Source organism: Condylura cristata, unplaced genomic scaffold (assembly GCF_000260355.1).
Source record: "Condylura cristata isolate star-nosed mole 26May11 unplaced genomic scaffold, ConCri1.0 scaffold00016, whole genome shotgun sequence".
Lineage (NCBI taxonomy): Eukaryota > Metazoa > Chordata > Mammalia > Eulipotyphla > Talpidae > Condylura > Condylura cristata.
The window spans coordinates 20911567-20926764 of record NW_004567117.1 but is presented as its reverse complement, the minus strand read 5'-3'; the positions used below and the strand labels follow the sequence as shown (position 1 = coordinate 20926764).

The window sequence follows — 15198 nt, the reverse complement described above, 5'->3', positions numbered from 1 at the left end:
GAGAGAGAGAGAGAGAGAGAGAGAGAGAGAGAGAGAGAGAGAGAGAGAGAGAGAGAGAGAGAGAGACAAAGTGCTTTAATTTGCCTCCTTGAAATGTCAATCCACTTGCCACTTGTTCTCTTTTCCCTCCTGGAGTCATACAAAATTTTCTTCCTGTAACTTGATAATTTATTTCTCAAACATTGAGATGCAGCTCTCAGTATTTTTAGTAGCATCTCTATTACCACTTGAAGATGATATACAAAAGTCCCTATCAACATAAAATTCAAAATTTAGCTAGGGAGGTAGCTTTCCTTTGACATGTTCAGGTTGGAGACGTCAACTCCACAGTCATCTCTAGTACAGGGTCTACCAGATGGCTCAGCTGCCAAGAGGGTGTTCCATAGGTAGAAAGTTGTTCATATTATTCTCATTTTCATTAGATATGTTTTTTTGACCTTTAATCATCACGCTCTTTTATGGCTGGCTAATATTGCCTTATCATGTGATATACAATGATGAGTTAAATACCACAGCTATTGCTTTGCCTGTATAGAAAATATAGAAACAATTATTACTACCTTATAAGAATACTTACTGATGTGTTTTAAAAATTTTAAGTAGTTCATCCTTCAGAATTTTATTAAGCCTGTACTTCATTAAAAAGTTAGCTTTAAAAAATCATGTGTACCATATTTAAGTAACATTTTTAAAAGTTTCTACTTAATTGCTTATTTGGGGGCTATAGGTAGGACTTCATATTTAACTGTTTGGTTTCTTTCTTTTAAATTTTAACTTGCTCTTTTAACCTTTTTGATACCTTTAAAAAAAGTGATATTGGAGCCCTCCCGGGTGGTGCAATGGGTTAGGACACAGCACTGCAAGTCAGCCACAGCCACTTCAGTGCCAGTTCGATCCCCAGCCCCAGAGGTGACCCATATGGCATGGCAGACCTCTCCTGACCCACCTACTGCTCCCCTCAGCAGTGTACTTTGTTGATTTACCTGTTCTGCTCCCCACTCTGTCTCTGGTGAATCTTCTCACCACTCCTGCACCTCTGACCTGTACCTCAGTTCTGTATGTCTAAATAAATTAATTAATTAAAAAGACATTCTAGATCTTAAAAAAAAAATTGATGTTGGCTTTCCCTGTTCATGTCCAGTGTAATTCTGAGAGGCTCAAGTGGGAAATGAACTCTCTAGGATATCTCAAACCTGAGACAGACTATCAGTCGCTGGATGCTAAGTCTGCCTTTCCCCTTAGAACTGTTTTTATGAATGCTCAGTTTGGCTCAACAATCAGAAGTCTCATATTTCATGAATTACCATTTTTTTTAAGATTTATTTGTGCATACAGAACTTGGGTATAGGCCAGAGGCTCGGGGGTGGCTCAGGGGTGGCGAGAGGCTTCACCAGAGACAGAGTGGGGAGCAGAACAGGCAGATCAACGAAGACACTGCTGAGGGGAGCAGCAGACGGGTCAGAAGAGGTCTGCCAGGCCATGTGGTCACCTCTGGGGCAGGCGGGAATTGAACTCATGTGGAAGTGACTTTAGCTTCTTAGTGCTGTGCTTTAACCGCTGCACCACCAGGGAGGGACTCATGAATTACCATTTTAAAGGAAGATATTGAAGACAAAGGTGCAGCTATCCAGTACATAGGAAAGAGGGCCACAGAGATGAAGCTTAGGGACAAGAACACATGGGTAGCTACGAATGCCTTATCACAATGTAGACTTAATTGACCCTCTGTTTTGTTTAAGAATCAAGAAAGGGTCTGGAAGTTCTATCAGTGCTCTCTATTTATGTAAGTTCTTCATAGTGACAAGGTAAGCCCCAAGTATTAAAAAGGATTTGGGGCCTCCCTGGTGGCATTGGGGTTAAAGCCATTGCTATCAAGCTGTGGCCAGCCACTGCAGCATGAGTTTGACACCTGGCTGGCCAGAGAGGTGACCCACATGTGCAGCATACCTCTCCTGTCTCACCTGCTGCTCCCCTCAGCAGTGTATTTCAGTACATCTGCCTGTTTTGCTTCCTACTTTGTCTCTGGGAATCTTCTCATCCCCAACCTCTGGCCTACATCCCTGTTCTTGTATGCATAAATAAATAATTCATAAAAGAAAAGGATTTTGTGGGCAATAAAATTTAGTTTTTCAGATCTAGAAGCAAAATACTCTACACAGACAATGTATGTGCCAGTTGCAGGCTCCATAATTCACAAGGGGTTTTGAGTCCAAAAAAAAAAACTGAGTTGAAACATGCTGTGAAGACTTGTTCTGTTTATCATCTTGTTTAAAGTAAATTTACTTTCTACCCAAGTAAGCCATGAACTTAATTCAGCTTTATATGCTGGATCTCTTTGTGAAAGTCTATACATTCATAGCCTACGTTGGAAGCAGTTGCATGTCTTGTGTCCAAGTCATTGCATAAAATCAAGGATCCGAAGAGGGTCCTTGGGAACAGTCTTCCAGTCTATTAGAGATGTTCTCTAAGTTGATTGATGCATTACTTATCTTTCCAGACATACTCATAACACTACCAATAAATCAAACCTAATTGTATGGTGATCCAGCCTATATTTTCCAACACATGTACAATCTAGGAGATGTTGTCAGTATCTTGTTGAAGTTAAGGATCATTTTTACCTTGTGATATTTTCCTGAACTAGCAGTCTAATAGCCTTATTAAAGAGAGAAATTAGCTAACTTAATTCCTTCATAAAAAGATAGAATTGAATAAATGAGTAAGAAAATGAATTCATTAGAAAAGTACTTATTATTAACATGTTGGAATGTTTAAGGTTGCTACATTTTGTACATGATCTGAAAAACATGTTTATCTTGCAACCAGCATCAACTTTATACACTGAACTCTCAAAAATTCCTATCTTCCCCTTTTTGATAATGACAATTTTTGGCAGTCTTCATTTTTTTTCAAAATTTCTCAAATCTTGAATAGTGTCTTATTATTATTTTATAATTGGGATATAGTTATTTAAAATGTAAGATAGTATATTTTAAATGATGTCACCTAAATAATAGATTCATCCATCTATCTGATCAACTAAGCAAATAACCAGCCCTACCTAATTTTTGATTTTAGCTTCATTACTCTCTGAACACTTTCATACATTTCATGTGTATTTTGATTTTTATTTTTGATAACTTATTATGAAATCTTTATGTAGCCATTTAGATCCTTAAATATATTATTCATTTAAAATCATTCAATATGATTTTGTATGAATAATAAAGGCCCACTTGAGTCTATGATCCTGCGTCTGAATTTTCTTTCCTATGTGTGATGCAAAGGCAATAAAACATTATCAGGAAAGACTGACTTTAAGTTGTGGAAGTATTATCTCCTAGAAATATGGGATATCTAGGCAGAGGTGTATGTGTGAAAAGAATGGAGAGAGAGAGAGAGGGAGAATTAAGAAGAAGGAAACCAGACTAGATGTTGATATAATTTAACTAGTCTTCATGATAGTAGGATCATTCACGTGTTTTTCTGAATCAGAGCTTTCCTAAAATTCATAATGTACATTGCAAAAACATGCTTTTAATTTTATTCCAACTATGCAAATACTTACTGAAGTCAGCATTCTGAAAGACTGTCTGCCTTCAAATGGCTCAGCAACTTTGGCTGAGCACTTACATTTGCCTCCCTTTGATTTCAGGTTTCTCCTGAGCTCACAGGTTCATGGTATCATTCTCTTTTCTCCCCAAGGCCTTCCTTAGCTTTCTAGGCAGTCACCCTTGTTTTGAAAGTGCTTTTCAATAATTTTGCTCTTATTAAAACCTATCTATTCTGTGCCTTGTAGGCTTTTAAGCCAACATTGATTCAGTATCTAAGGTGAATGTATTTAAGGTAAAGACCCAGAATCTACTCCTAAGGGAGGAGCTCATGAGAGTGAAGGACATGGACATGTTCACAGTGAATGTTATACAAGGCACAGTAAATGTGCTCTGGGTAGAGAAACCGAGGAGAGGTTAGTCCTAAGGACAGACAATTTATTCTGTGGAAAGTTAGTCCGATAAACTTGTTTGCACTGATAACTTATTTGATGGCTGAAAAGGCCAAGGTGAGAGTGACATTTACAACTAGCCTTTTTAGTTTTAATCTATGATATTACATAAATTGGTACTTAGGGTATTATATTGAAGATACTTTTTTGATTAAAGGGGACTTTTTCATTAAAGTAGTTGGTCATCCTACCTGTTTACCTACCTACCTACCTATGGCTAATCTTTTTTTTTTTTTTAATTTTGTGTCCATGTTAGTATTCTACTTTCAGCCTCTTTTCTTTTTTTTTCTCTGTTTCTACTTTTGTTGCTTGTAGTAATGACCTCAGAGTAGGTATTTAACTTGTTGCAATCACCTGAATTCACCAAAACTTCTCATCAATTGTTATTCATATCAGTTTTGTTTTATTCTCTGTTTTTTTTTTTGGTCTTTGTAAAGCTAAGATAGCCCTAATGTACCTCTCAGTTTAATTAAATTTTAGGGTCCTTCCTCACTTTAGGTCTCAGATTTCCCTTTTATGTTAGAAAACTTTCTATTTTATAGTTCTTTTTTGTTTCTTTGCAATATACATTTCCCTTCTTGCCAGAAACTTTTTTTTTCAAGAGTCTGGGAACCGTTACTTTAAAAAGTAATTCTTGAAGAAGGTCTCTAGTCTCTGTGAGAAGGCAGGGGCTTACTTTCCCAACTTTGGCTGTTAGCAAACCCACAATGGGCCACCTTCCTCGCTCAGACCCTGGTTAAAATCTATCTTGGGAATTGAGGTCAATCTTTCTCCCTTTTGTAGTAGTCTTAATTAAAGTTTTTCTTGTCTTCCTAACTCCTTCACATGCATTTTCTGACATCTAGTATAGCCAAAACAAATCACTTTGGGGGTACTTTTTTTGTTGTTTCTTGAAAAAATTTCTAGTTAATATTTAGCTAATCAGACTTACAAGTTCTTGCTTCATTTTAATCCACTGTCCAGATATTCCAGATTTCTAGAAGATGTTACTTCCATGACTAAAAGTCATCTCCTGATAATGTTTTATTGCCTTTTTTGGGCATCCAGCTGATGGAGTGGAGATAACCTATCCTTTTAACTATTAACACATTCTCAGTGAGATAACCTTTCTCTTTTGCACCACAGTCTATCTATCAAAATCAGTTCTTCCCTTTAAAACTAACCAGAGTACCACTTACTGTGGACACAGTAAGGATCAAAATATGATGCTTAGTAATGGCTTATTATGACCAGATGTGTTTACCTGTCTTGGTCAACAGCTAAGTCTATTATTTAGCATAACCAAGGAAGAAATATATTTATCAGGCAAAATAATAAAATGATTTAATAAAGTATATGATATTCTGGAAGTTTTTCTGAAAGGACAATTTACATTAGGGAAATTGAGCAGTTTTCCTGTTTCTTTCATTTGAAAAATTTAGAGATATGTTTCCTTGGCTAAAAATGATGTTGCTACTTCTTGAAATTAGAGAACTTTAAGGCATTTAACATCATGCTTTTGTTTGTTTTGTACCAAGTACAGAAAGAGGCTGAGATAATATACTTATAGGTAAATAGTTATTTATTAAATAAACATACTTTCATAACCCTTACAGTGTGTTTTGGATGGTACAGTCTTTAATGGAACAATGATAAAATCAGAGCTTTGCTTCAAGATTCTATTAATTTTCTATGTTAAATACCAGTATTCTTTTTCTTTGACAAAATTCTGACCCATAATCTATGTGGCCTTTTTCTTCTAAGAACTGTGATATGGGAGGATATCTGTGTGACTTTAGATTCTATTTAGATGAGCAGGCAGGAATAGACTATCTGCTCTGTGAGATTTGCATCCTGGGTCATAATTCCAGGTGATCAGCCATGCCAGAAGTTGAAAGTGTCAAACATAGCCTAGGAAATTGGAAGTTACAGGTAAAGCCCTACAGGCACTTAACATGTCCCTAAAAGTAGAAAAAGCAGGGAGCATGATTGAGATTCTTCACATCAATTTTAATTTTCTTTCTGATTTGTTAGTTCTAATGCTGTCTTTGTGCCTTCAGATTACTGTGAGATGATAAAGGAAAATATGAATCTTATTATCTGGGATTTTTCTTTATCTTATTCTTGCCAATCAGTTCCAATCTTCAGTAGAAACCTAATTTTGTCTACTTCCTTCTAGGAAAAAAGGCTTACAGCTCACTTCTGTTCATCCTTATTTCTTACAAGAGAAGCTGAGAAAAAAGACAATAAAAAATTATACTTTTTTCCTTATAACATTTAATTTGATATATGTGTTTCTCTGCTAGTGTGAGGCTCTTCTACCTTATGAGTGAAAAAATGGTCTACATGGCAGAAAATACCAACCAATTACTTATAAATCAACCATGTATTTACATAAATCAATAACCTTTACGTAATGGGTTCTCCACTGGAATCAGTAAACAGTCTTGGTTTGGTTTTCCTTGGCAAGTGTTTCACCTCCAAGCTCTTTTCAACTTTCATTTAAAAAAAAAATTATAGGTATTTAGAAACTGGTTTGTAGGACTTCTGCTTAACATCCAAGACAGTTTATGGCTTGATATAGTAACAGGTAGACTATATGGTATTACTTTGCAGATATGATAATGTTTCATTTAATAAATTTTATCCATTGTCTCCAATGTTCCTAATACTATAGTAGTGCAGGGAAAGGAACATATAAAATATACAGTCTTACAACAAATTATAACAATTCCTAGGAGAATTTAACTCTTAACTAGTAGGAGAACAAATGCCTAAATGAAAATAATTTGATGTTTAAGGAAAAGTACATATGCCATACTATTATATGGTTACTTCTAACTTTTCTATTAGTATTCAATGGAAACTTCCTTTAAAAATCCATACTTACTCATTTCTGCAAACAGCTGTCTTCTTTCTGCCATGGTATTTCCTCTTTTCCCACTATCTTCAATCATTCTATGAGACAAAATGATTACATCTGTATTATCCTCTCACTAATGTGGCAAAATACCAATTCTCTGTAAACACACTTGCTGAATGAAGTTAAAACACATAGAGAAAAGCTATTTAAAAATTAATATTTAAGTAGAGCTTTACATTCACCACTTAAATTGCTGGACATACATTCTTATATAAAGATGTAGTTGTTGGAGGGGGTATAGAATTCTTCTTTTCTAACATAAAACTATAATAGCAGATGACCTTGTGTTATAACAGAATAGAACCATCTTCCATTTATTAGTGAATCAGTTCACATATAGTTTTTCTTTCAACTTTGGGAATACCATGAAAACTACAGAGGATATTACAGAGCCCATTCGATAAATGATGAGGTGGAAAGTCCCATGAACTGAGCAAGTGCATGGCATAGACAGCTGGATTCCAGGAAGCCTTCCATTACATTCTGCCATGTCTTGCCCCCTGTGCACCTGAAGCTTCAATTTAGAAGCAGGTCATTTTCTAAATACTCATTTCTAAGTTGACTGTTTGAAAACTACAACAGTTTTTCTAGACATAATAATTTTATGCAAGGTGGCTAGATTCACATTTCTCAAAACATACTATTATCTGAAGTAAAATTGTAAAAAAATACTATGAAAATGCCGTCAGTTAAAACAGTGGATAAAAATAAGATATAAGAAATTAGCATTAGGGGCTCTCCCTGGTAGCACTATGGGTTAAAGCACATTATGAAGTTCTCTGAAGCCACTGCAGCACGAGTTTGATCCCCTGCTAGGGAGGTGACCTACATGGTGCTGTAGACCTCTCTGACCCGCCTGCTGCTCCCCTCAGCAGTGTACTTTGTTAGTCTACCTGTTCTGCTCTTCACTGTGTCTGTGTCTCCCACCATATCTGTGGCCTGTACCACAGTACTGTAAGCATAAATAAATAATTCCTTATAAAAAAAAGGGGCCCTCCCTGGTGGCGCAGCGGGTTAAAGTACAGCACTGAGAAACTTAAGCCACTTCCTCATGAGTTCGATCCCGCCTGCCCCGGAGGAGATGCACATGGCGTGGCAGACCTCTCCTGGCCCGCCCACTGCTCCCCTCAGCAGTATACTTCGTAGATCTGCCTGTTCTGCTCCCCACTCTGTCTCTGGTGAATCCTCTCACCCTCTGCATCTCTGGCCTGTACCTCAGCTCTGTATGCATAAATAAATAATAAAATCTTTTTTTTTAAATTAGCATTGATTTGAGGACAAAGAAAATAATGAGAATGTAAATGGAATTGTTTTGCTAGATAGAGCCCAAATAGAAGGCTCTGGGCTAAATATTAGGGGTTTTATATGCTGATGGGTTTAATTTTTATTATATCTAGTTAAACTTTGAAAAACTAAAACTTCTCTAACACACAGGCAGACACACATAGTACTAATTCTCAGACATGGTAAACATAAGACAACATTATCTTTTTTTTTTTTTTTTTAAATATTTGGGCACACAGAACTGGGTATAGGCCAGAGGTGCAGGGGTGGTGAGAGGCTTCACCAGGGACAGATTGGGGAGCAGAACAGGCTGATTGATGAAGTACACTGCTGACAGGAGCAGCAGGATCATCAGAAGAGGTCTGCCGGGCCATGTGGTCACCTCTGGAGCAGGTATGGATTGAACTCATGCGGAAGTGGCTTTAGCTTCTTAGTGCTGTGCTTTAACCCACTGTGCCACCAGCGAGGGCTGACAACATTATCATTTTTACTATCTTTCAATGGTCCCTACTCTTTCTCAAATATGGATCTTTGTCCTGGCTGTTCATTTATTTTATTGATCTGAATTGCTCTTTCCCTAGGCATTGCTAGCTTGCAGTTATCTTCAGGTGTTAGTTTAAGTTTATCTTCCCCTGAATGCTTCCTTCACTATGAGGAAAGGAAAGTTATTTTTCTTCTGAACCTCTGTAGATTACTATGCTTTTTTCTCAATGCTGACTATTCACAACAAATCTTTACTGATTGGTTTCTATACTTCAAGAACCAACCTAAGCTCCAGGTATACAACAGCGGATCAAGTAACTGATCCTGTTCCCAAGGGGCTTATACTTTACCGGGGGAGACACAAAAGCTTAATACAAGGAGATTATAGTCACAGAGTCAGAAGCAAGGGTGAAAATGAGAAAGGTTATTTGCCTGGGGTACATCTGTAGAAGGCTGGTGCTCAACAGGTAATTGGACTGTGTACAAAATGACTTGCTGGACCATAAAAGAAAACAAAATAACATTGAAAACCAATGAGATATAGGTCAAACCGCTCAAACAGCCTCACCACTTAAAGATTATTGGCCTATTGCCAGGAAGGGAAAGAGAGGCATAGGCAGTCTTGTCTTACAGGAGTTAAGGAAGACTGTTTCCGTTCACAATGGGCAATAACATAGCAGGTCAGGTCTAAGTAAAACATTGGCAAGGAAAGGTTATTAGTGAAGTTTGCTATTTGGTAGTAATTCACTGTGGAACATGGTAATATATATATATATATATATATATATATATATATATATATATATGTAAAGATTTGGAGAGAAATACCCCTTCCTAATTCACATAGCCCCATTTCCTTTACTCCAAATGAAGTGGGTAGATAATAATCTGACATACACAAAGTAGTCTGGACATAGCTTCCAATTTTCATCTCAAAAGCTCAGAAGCAGTTGAAGCAATAGAGAAATAGGGGGTAAAACCAGGGATATATTCATGCATCTCTCTATATGTGGAAATAGATAAAAAGAGCCATTAAAAATAAATCACAAAGACGGCAAGCTGGAAAGCTCTGATTGAAAATGTCAGGGAGGCAGAAACAGGCTTCTGAACTTGCAGTACTCGCTGGCTGTACTTGTGACATCTTTTTTTGGTTAACTTATTGTGTGTCTGTCTTGAGATTTTTGAGGGCCATACCTTCAAATAGTTTAAATTCTTCATAGTGCCTAGTAAAATTCAATCAACAAATGGTATGTTCAGTTACTACTTACTGAACAAATGAATAAAGCAGGAAAAAAGAGAAAAGAAAAATAAAACCCAAATTTTCTTTCCATGAAATGGACTTTCAATTATATTTTCCCAAGCTGATTCAAAGAACAGTGAAATTCACATTGCATTAGTTTCAGAGATTAATTATTTTAAACAGAGAAACTAATTTATATTTATTATATCCAGAACCATGCATTTTAAAGTAAAGTCTTTTGAAATAGAAATTGAAAGAGAGGCAGACTGCAATGATGCTACATTTTGGTCTATTGATCATTATTCTTTGTTAATTAACTCATAAAGAAATATCATTAACTACACAATAAGTATTCTCATTGATAAGTTATATGTGTATTTTTTGAGGAGAAGAAAAAACTCAATGATGTGACATAATAGAAAGTATGGAGTATAATTATAAATAACAAAAGAAAACTAACACACTTCTGACTTCATCCCCAGAGTTTCCTGGGAAGGAGTATTGTTAAATAAAAATTGAAATTACTTATTTGTTATCAATTGGTTATAGCCATAATAGTAAAAATTGGAGGACATATTAGTTTACAATTTCCATGGATTCAATAAAGGGACTCATGAACAAATAAAGATCATGAATCTAGGCAAGAAAAAGCACTACGAATGAGATACTAAAGCTTGGCTAATTTCTCTTTGCTTAAAAAGAGAGAAAAGCAAACCTTTCATGGGAAAGGAGGAAGTGCTTTCATGGAGCAATGTTACTTCTGATATTGACAAGAAGATATGCTTTTCATGAGTTTCTGCATATAAACAGGTGCCCAAAGTTATAAGAAGTATGATAATATTAATGTCACAAGGTGAATGACTCACCAACAGGTCAAATTTGGTGAGCTTCTGTTGCCCCTACATGTGGATGAGATGCTTACAATCTTAGCTTTTACTAGACGATTCCATAAATATCTAAAGAGAAAAAATAACAACTAGCATCCATAAATGAGTGATGAAGGCTGTCATATGTTTCCTTGACTAGAGCTCAGTCCCACAAAATTATACAGGGTGTTTGTTCTCACTTATGAGAATCGGTCCATTCATTCATTTACTGAAGGCATATTTATAAATGAGTTACAATTTGTCAGACACTCTGTGAGATCTCAAGATCCAAAGATAATTATGACATAGTCTTTGCCTGAGAATCTCATGGTCTAGAAGAGGAAACAAATTATTCTAACAATTTGCTATGTGGTGTAAGATGTACAATAAGGAAGGTGGTACTGTTAGATAAAGTTAATTTCTGAGAAAATTTGAGACATCAAAGACTCTGGAGCTGAATTTTAAAAGACAAACAGGAATTTTTCAGATAGATGAGAGTGGAGGAAAAGCAACTAAGGTTGAAGGGAATCATGAACACAAAACAAAACAGAGCATTAAATAGGGTAAACTGTGCACTTGGGAACTGGGAATATTTCAATATGGCTGAACACAAATGTGAATGAAGACATTGGAAAGGTGAACAGGCATCAGGTCTAGAATGTCTTCTCAAATCTAGAGAATATAGGGCTTTGCCGTAGGCACGTGCCATCTAAGGCTTCAGAAGGAATGTCTGTATATGCAGATGGAGGCTTTGGAAAGGTTATTCCAATAAATTGAATGGGGGAAAGTTTGGGTAGGTGGAAAAGGTGAAGAGGGAGGGCATGGTTATAGTGCCAGCAAGCACAGGGCAGATTTTTCTATTGTTTCAGGCAGATGGATAAAGGAGAGTCCTGGGACTCTCAGTGACATTTACAGGTTTTAATGCTCTGTCTCTGGCAATTATTGTGGGGCAAGCCCACATGCTGGCAAGGTGGAGTGCTGGGCCCTGGCAGGACTCCTACCCCCCAGTGAATCTTTGCTCTCTCTTTGGGCTCTCTTTGACTTCTCTCATGGTTTCTTGCTCTTGTAGCCGTTGCTCACCCCCTCATAGCCATTTCATTGTAGTGATTCATTGACTTTGAGTGACGCTGCCCTTAGAGCCTCAGCCTCTAGACTCGCATGTGCACACTTATGTATGCCCACAACATACTCCAGATGTCCACCATTAAGCCTCAGGCCACGAGCCCACACTCCCAAGAGCCTTCTGCATTCAAGGCTGGAGGTGATAGCCACAGAGGCTATGGCATAAAAGCCTCACCCATTTCACTTACCCTACAATGATTAAGGTAAGAGTCCAGTTAGCTGGGTAGTTCTATAAGTCAGAAGTGAGACTATTCTGTCTTAGGCTAAAACAGATGTGAGAAAGTTTTAGGACACATTGAATAAACTTGGTGATTGGCAGTTCATATGGAATGGCAGAGGAGAGGAGCTCAGTTCTTGCTTTTGACAGCGCTTCCTATACAGTAGGAAATAATCTGCTGCCCTCTTGGGACAGTGATTTTGTAGGAGGTGAGTCTACCAAGTGAACATCCTTCCAGAACAGTCATCAAAAAAGGCTGGAAAATTGGACAGAAAATCTTAAACGCTTTGTCCCTACATGGGGGAAGATGAAACAACAGACTAAAAGTAAAGAATAAGCCCAAATACACTGGGAGTATGTTAGAAGAGATGCGAATTGTATTTTGGCAGAGTGAGACTAAGTTCACATTAATGTATTACACGTTTCAGTTACCTACTTCACAGTCATCCTTAATCCAATGTCCCCTATGCGAAGCACACATTTCTAATACATGTGATGTACAGGAAGTCTTAAAGGCAAAAACTTAAACTAACATATCTTACTCTCTGAACTCTCTGAAGATTAGAAAATGCTTTTCTCTATAACCCTTTGAAGATGTTAGGAGATATTACTATTCTTAAATTATAGCTGAAGAAATTGAAACTGACAGAGTGAGAAATTTAGTATTTAATCCACCTTTTTTTAATTACTTTTTTATTTTTAAATTCCTAGGCTAGAATGTATTCTAATTGTCAGTTATCTGATTGTTTGGTACAAATTAAGATTTTCTTAAATTGGCAAACTGAAAACACCTTGATAGAACTTGGAGATTAATAGGTCAAAAGGAAGATGAAAAGGAAGGATCCACACCAATCTCAGATTTCATTGAGAAATTCCTTTGTGTGGTACTTCTTAATGGAACCCTACTACTTGAAAACATTGGTATATGGAAATAATTATGGATTAAAATAACTCCCAGCATCCAATTAACACATATGAACACACCAACTCATATACTGATTCACACACTCAGAATTTAATCCCCAAGCCAACAACGTTTTTGGAAGATCTGGCTCTGCTTTGCTTCTTCTCCATATTAACAGACACTGAAGACTCCCAGACTTTGCGTTTTAGATGGTGAGGCTGTTTCTATATTTTGTTTTCTTTCATTTTGCTACAGGTAGATGACAAGAAGATGCTGGTTCAGCAATCACCAACATCTGCAATCCTGGAGTCAATAATTGCAGTGAAGGCCATTTCAAGCTCTTTTCCTCCTTTAATTGATTTATTGGTGGCATGTAAGTGCCTGTTTCCATTTCTGTTAATGAAAGAGGCCTCTGATATGACTTTCTCAGATTTACATTCTAGTCCTAATCTTTGGCAGTACAATAAAAAAGGTATTCAGAGCTCTTTCCTGAGGCAGAGTATAATTGCATTTGTGTTAACTTCCCAGTCCTTTAGCTAGATGAGCTCGCGAAAGTAGGAAAATGCTGTCACTAAAGTAAATGGGACAATGGGCTTCTCATTTTGTCTTTTATTTTGAATGTCATCCTCTTCTCTGGGAACTTGGGTCCTGTTTTAGAAGGGCTGGGGTGTGAGCTCACTATTTAAGGTCATAAACAGCCCAATAGGTTATCAGAGATTTGATGGGGGTTGGAAAATATCCAGTAGGGCAGATCTCAGATGTGGCTGCCATTCACACCAGCATGGGAACCAAAATGCAAATACCTGGGTCTGTTGAATCTGGGGCTGGAGTTGAGCATTTGAATTTTTTAAAAGTACTGTAGTGTTCCTGATTCACAGCCAGGTTTGAGTTGGAAATGTGATGCTAGTTGAGTTATATACCATGATATTTGCACAACATTAAGCTGGAATTCTTATGGTGCTTGGTAAAATGTTTCTTTAGCTTTTAAGGCTCACTTGAACGTGTACTTTGAGCCAAGGGAGAAAATAATTAATTCTTTGGGGACTGTAACTATACATGCATTTTTATAGGTACCTAATGAGGCAAACTTGAAAAAACAGAAAATGCCACTAAAAAGTGTGAAGACCATTTTTATTCTGGAAAGAACTACTCTCAGTGGTACTTTCAAGTCAGGAAGGAACCTGCTGTTCTGGGGTAAGAGTGTACATAATGTTAAAGGACATTTGGTTTTGTTTGGTTTTTATTTGATTTGGCTTTGTACAAGGCGAGGGTGCCAGTTCTATAGCAGCCGGGATCACATTCACCTCCCCTTGCTGTGGCAAGGGCTTAACAGATGGCAACACAAAGCTGGGATCAACTCGGCATGGGTAAAAGGAATCTTTTAGTAGGAAGATGATCAAAATTCATCTTCTGTCATGTGCAGTTCAAAGTGATTAGACTGTCTCTGAAGGAATGTGGATCCCTGCTAAGAACTTGATCGAAAGGTCCTGAGGGATCACTATGGGGGAACTACCAGCAGGACGGGGGGGTGGGGTTAGGGGGGGTAGAGGGGTGTCTTCCCTAATGCTGCCTCTAGCATGGCACTGCGACCTAAGATTTTTCAGGGAACGATGTTTTATCCAGTACTATGTGCCTTTGCAACAATTGTGTGTGTGTTTGTGTGTGTGTGTATCCATATTTCTCAAGAACAATCATATTACATGCATAGATCCATTTGGTTGTGACCCTAATGCAGGGTCTCCTGTTGGGATTGCTAAATTCTTAACCTCTGGAGTGTTGGGAAGGTGGGTATTAGCAAATGACTACCTGCCGATCATTTGAAACTTCCTCCATTTGGTGTAAACACAAGATGTTTCATATCTTTGTACATATCTGATAAGTGAAGAAACATAACTAAAAAGTCTTCTCCAGCCCTCCCTGGTGGTGCAGCAGGTTAAAGCACAGCACTAAGAAGCTAAAGCCAATTCAATATGAGTTTGATTCCAGTCAGCCCTGGAGGTGACCACATGGCGCAGCAGACCTCTCCTGACCTGCCCGCTGCTCCCCTCAGCAGTGTACTCGGTCAATGGGCCTGTTCTGCTCTCCACTCTGTCTCTGGTGAAGCCTCTCACCGCCTCTGCACCTCTGGCCTGTACCCCAGTTCTGTAATGCATAAATAAATAAATCTTTACATATAT

General features: G+C 37.5%; 1 protein-coding gene across 10 annotated transcripts in view; it reads right to left on the bottom strand.

Annotated features, from left to right (window-relative positions):
• DTNA (dystrobrevin, alpha) overlaps positions 1-15198 on the bottom strand; it is a 298087-nt gene that overhangs the window by 104562 nt on the left and 178327 nt on the right. For 9 of the 10 annotated variants that reach the window (XM_012725854.1, XM_012725851.1, XM_004683835.2 and 6 more), the window contains one exon: positions 6873-6940. In XM_012725854.1, coding sequence (XP_012581308.1) covers positions 6873-6939 — 67 coding nt within the window. In that variant the 5' untranslated portion in view covers position 6940. Of the gene's footprint in view, positions 1-6872; positions 6944-15198 lie in introns of those variants that run through there. The other variant, XM_004683830.2, reaches the window with a different exon arrangement.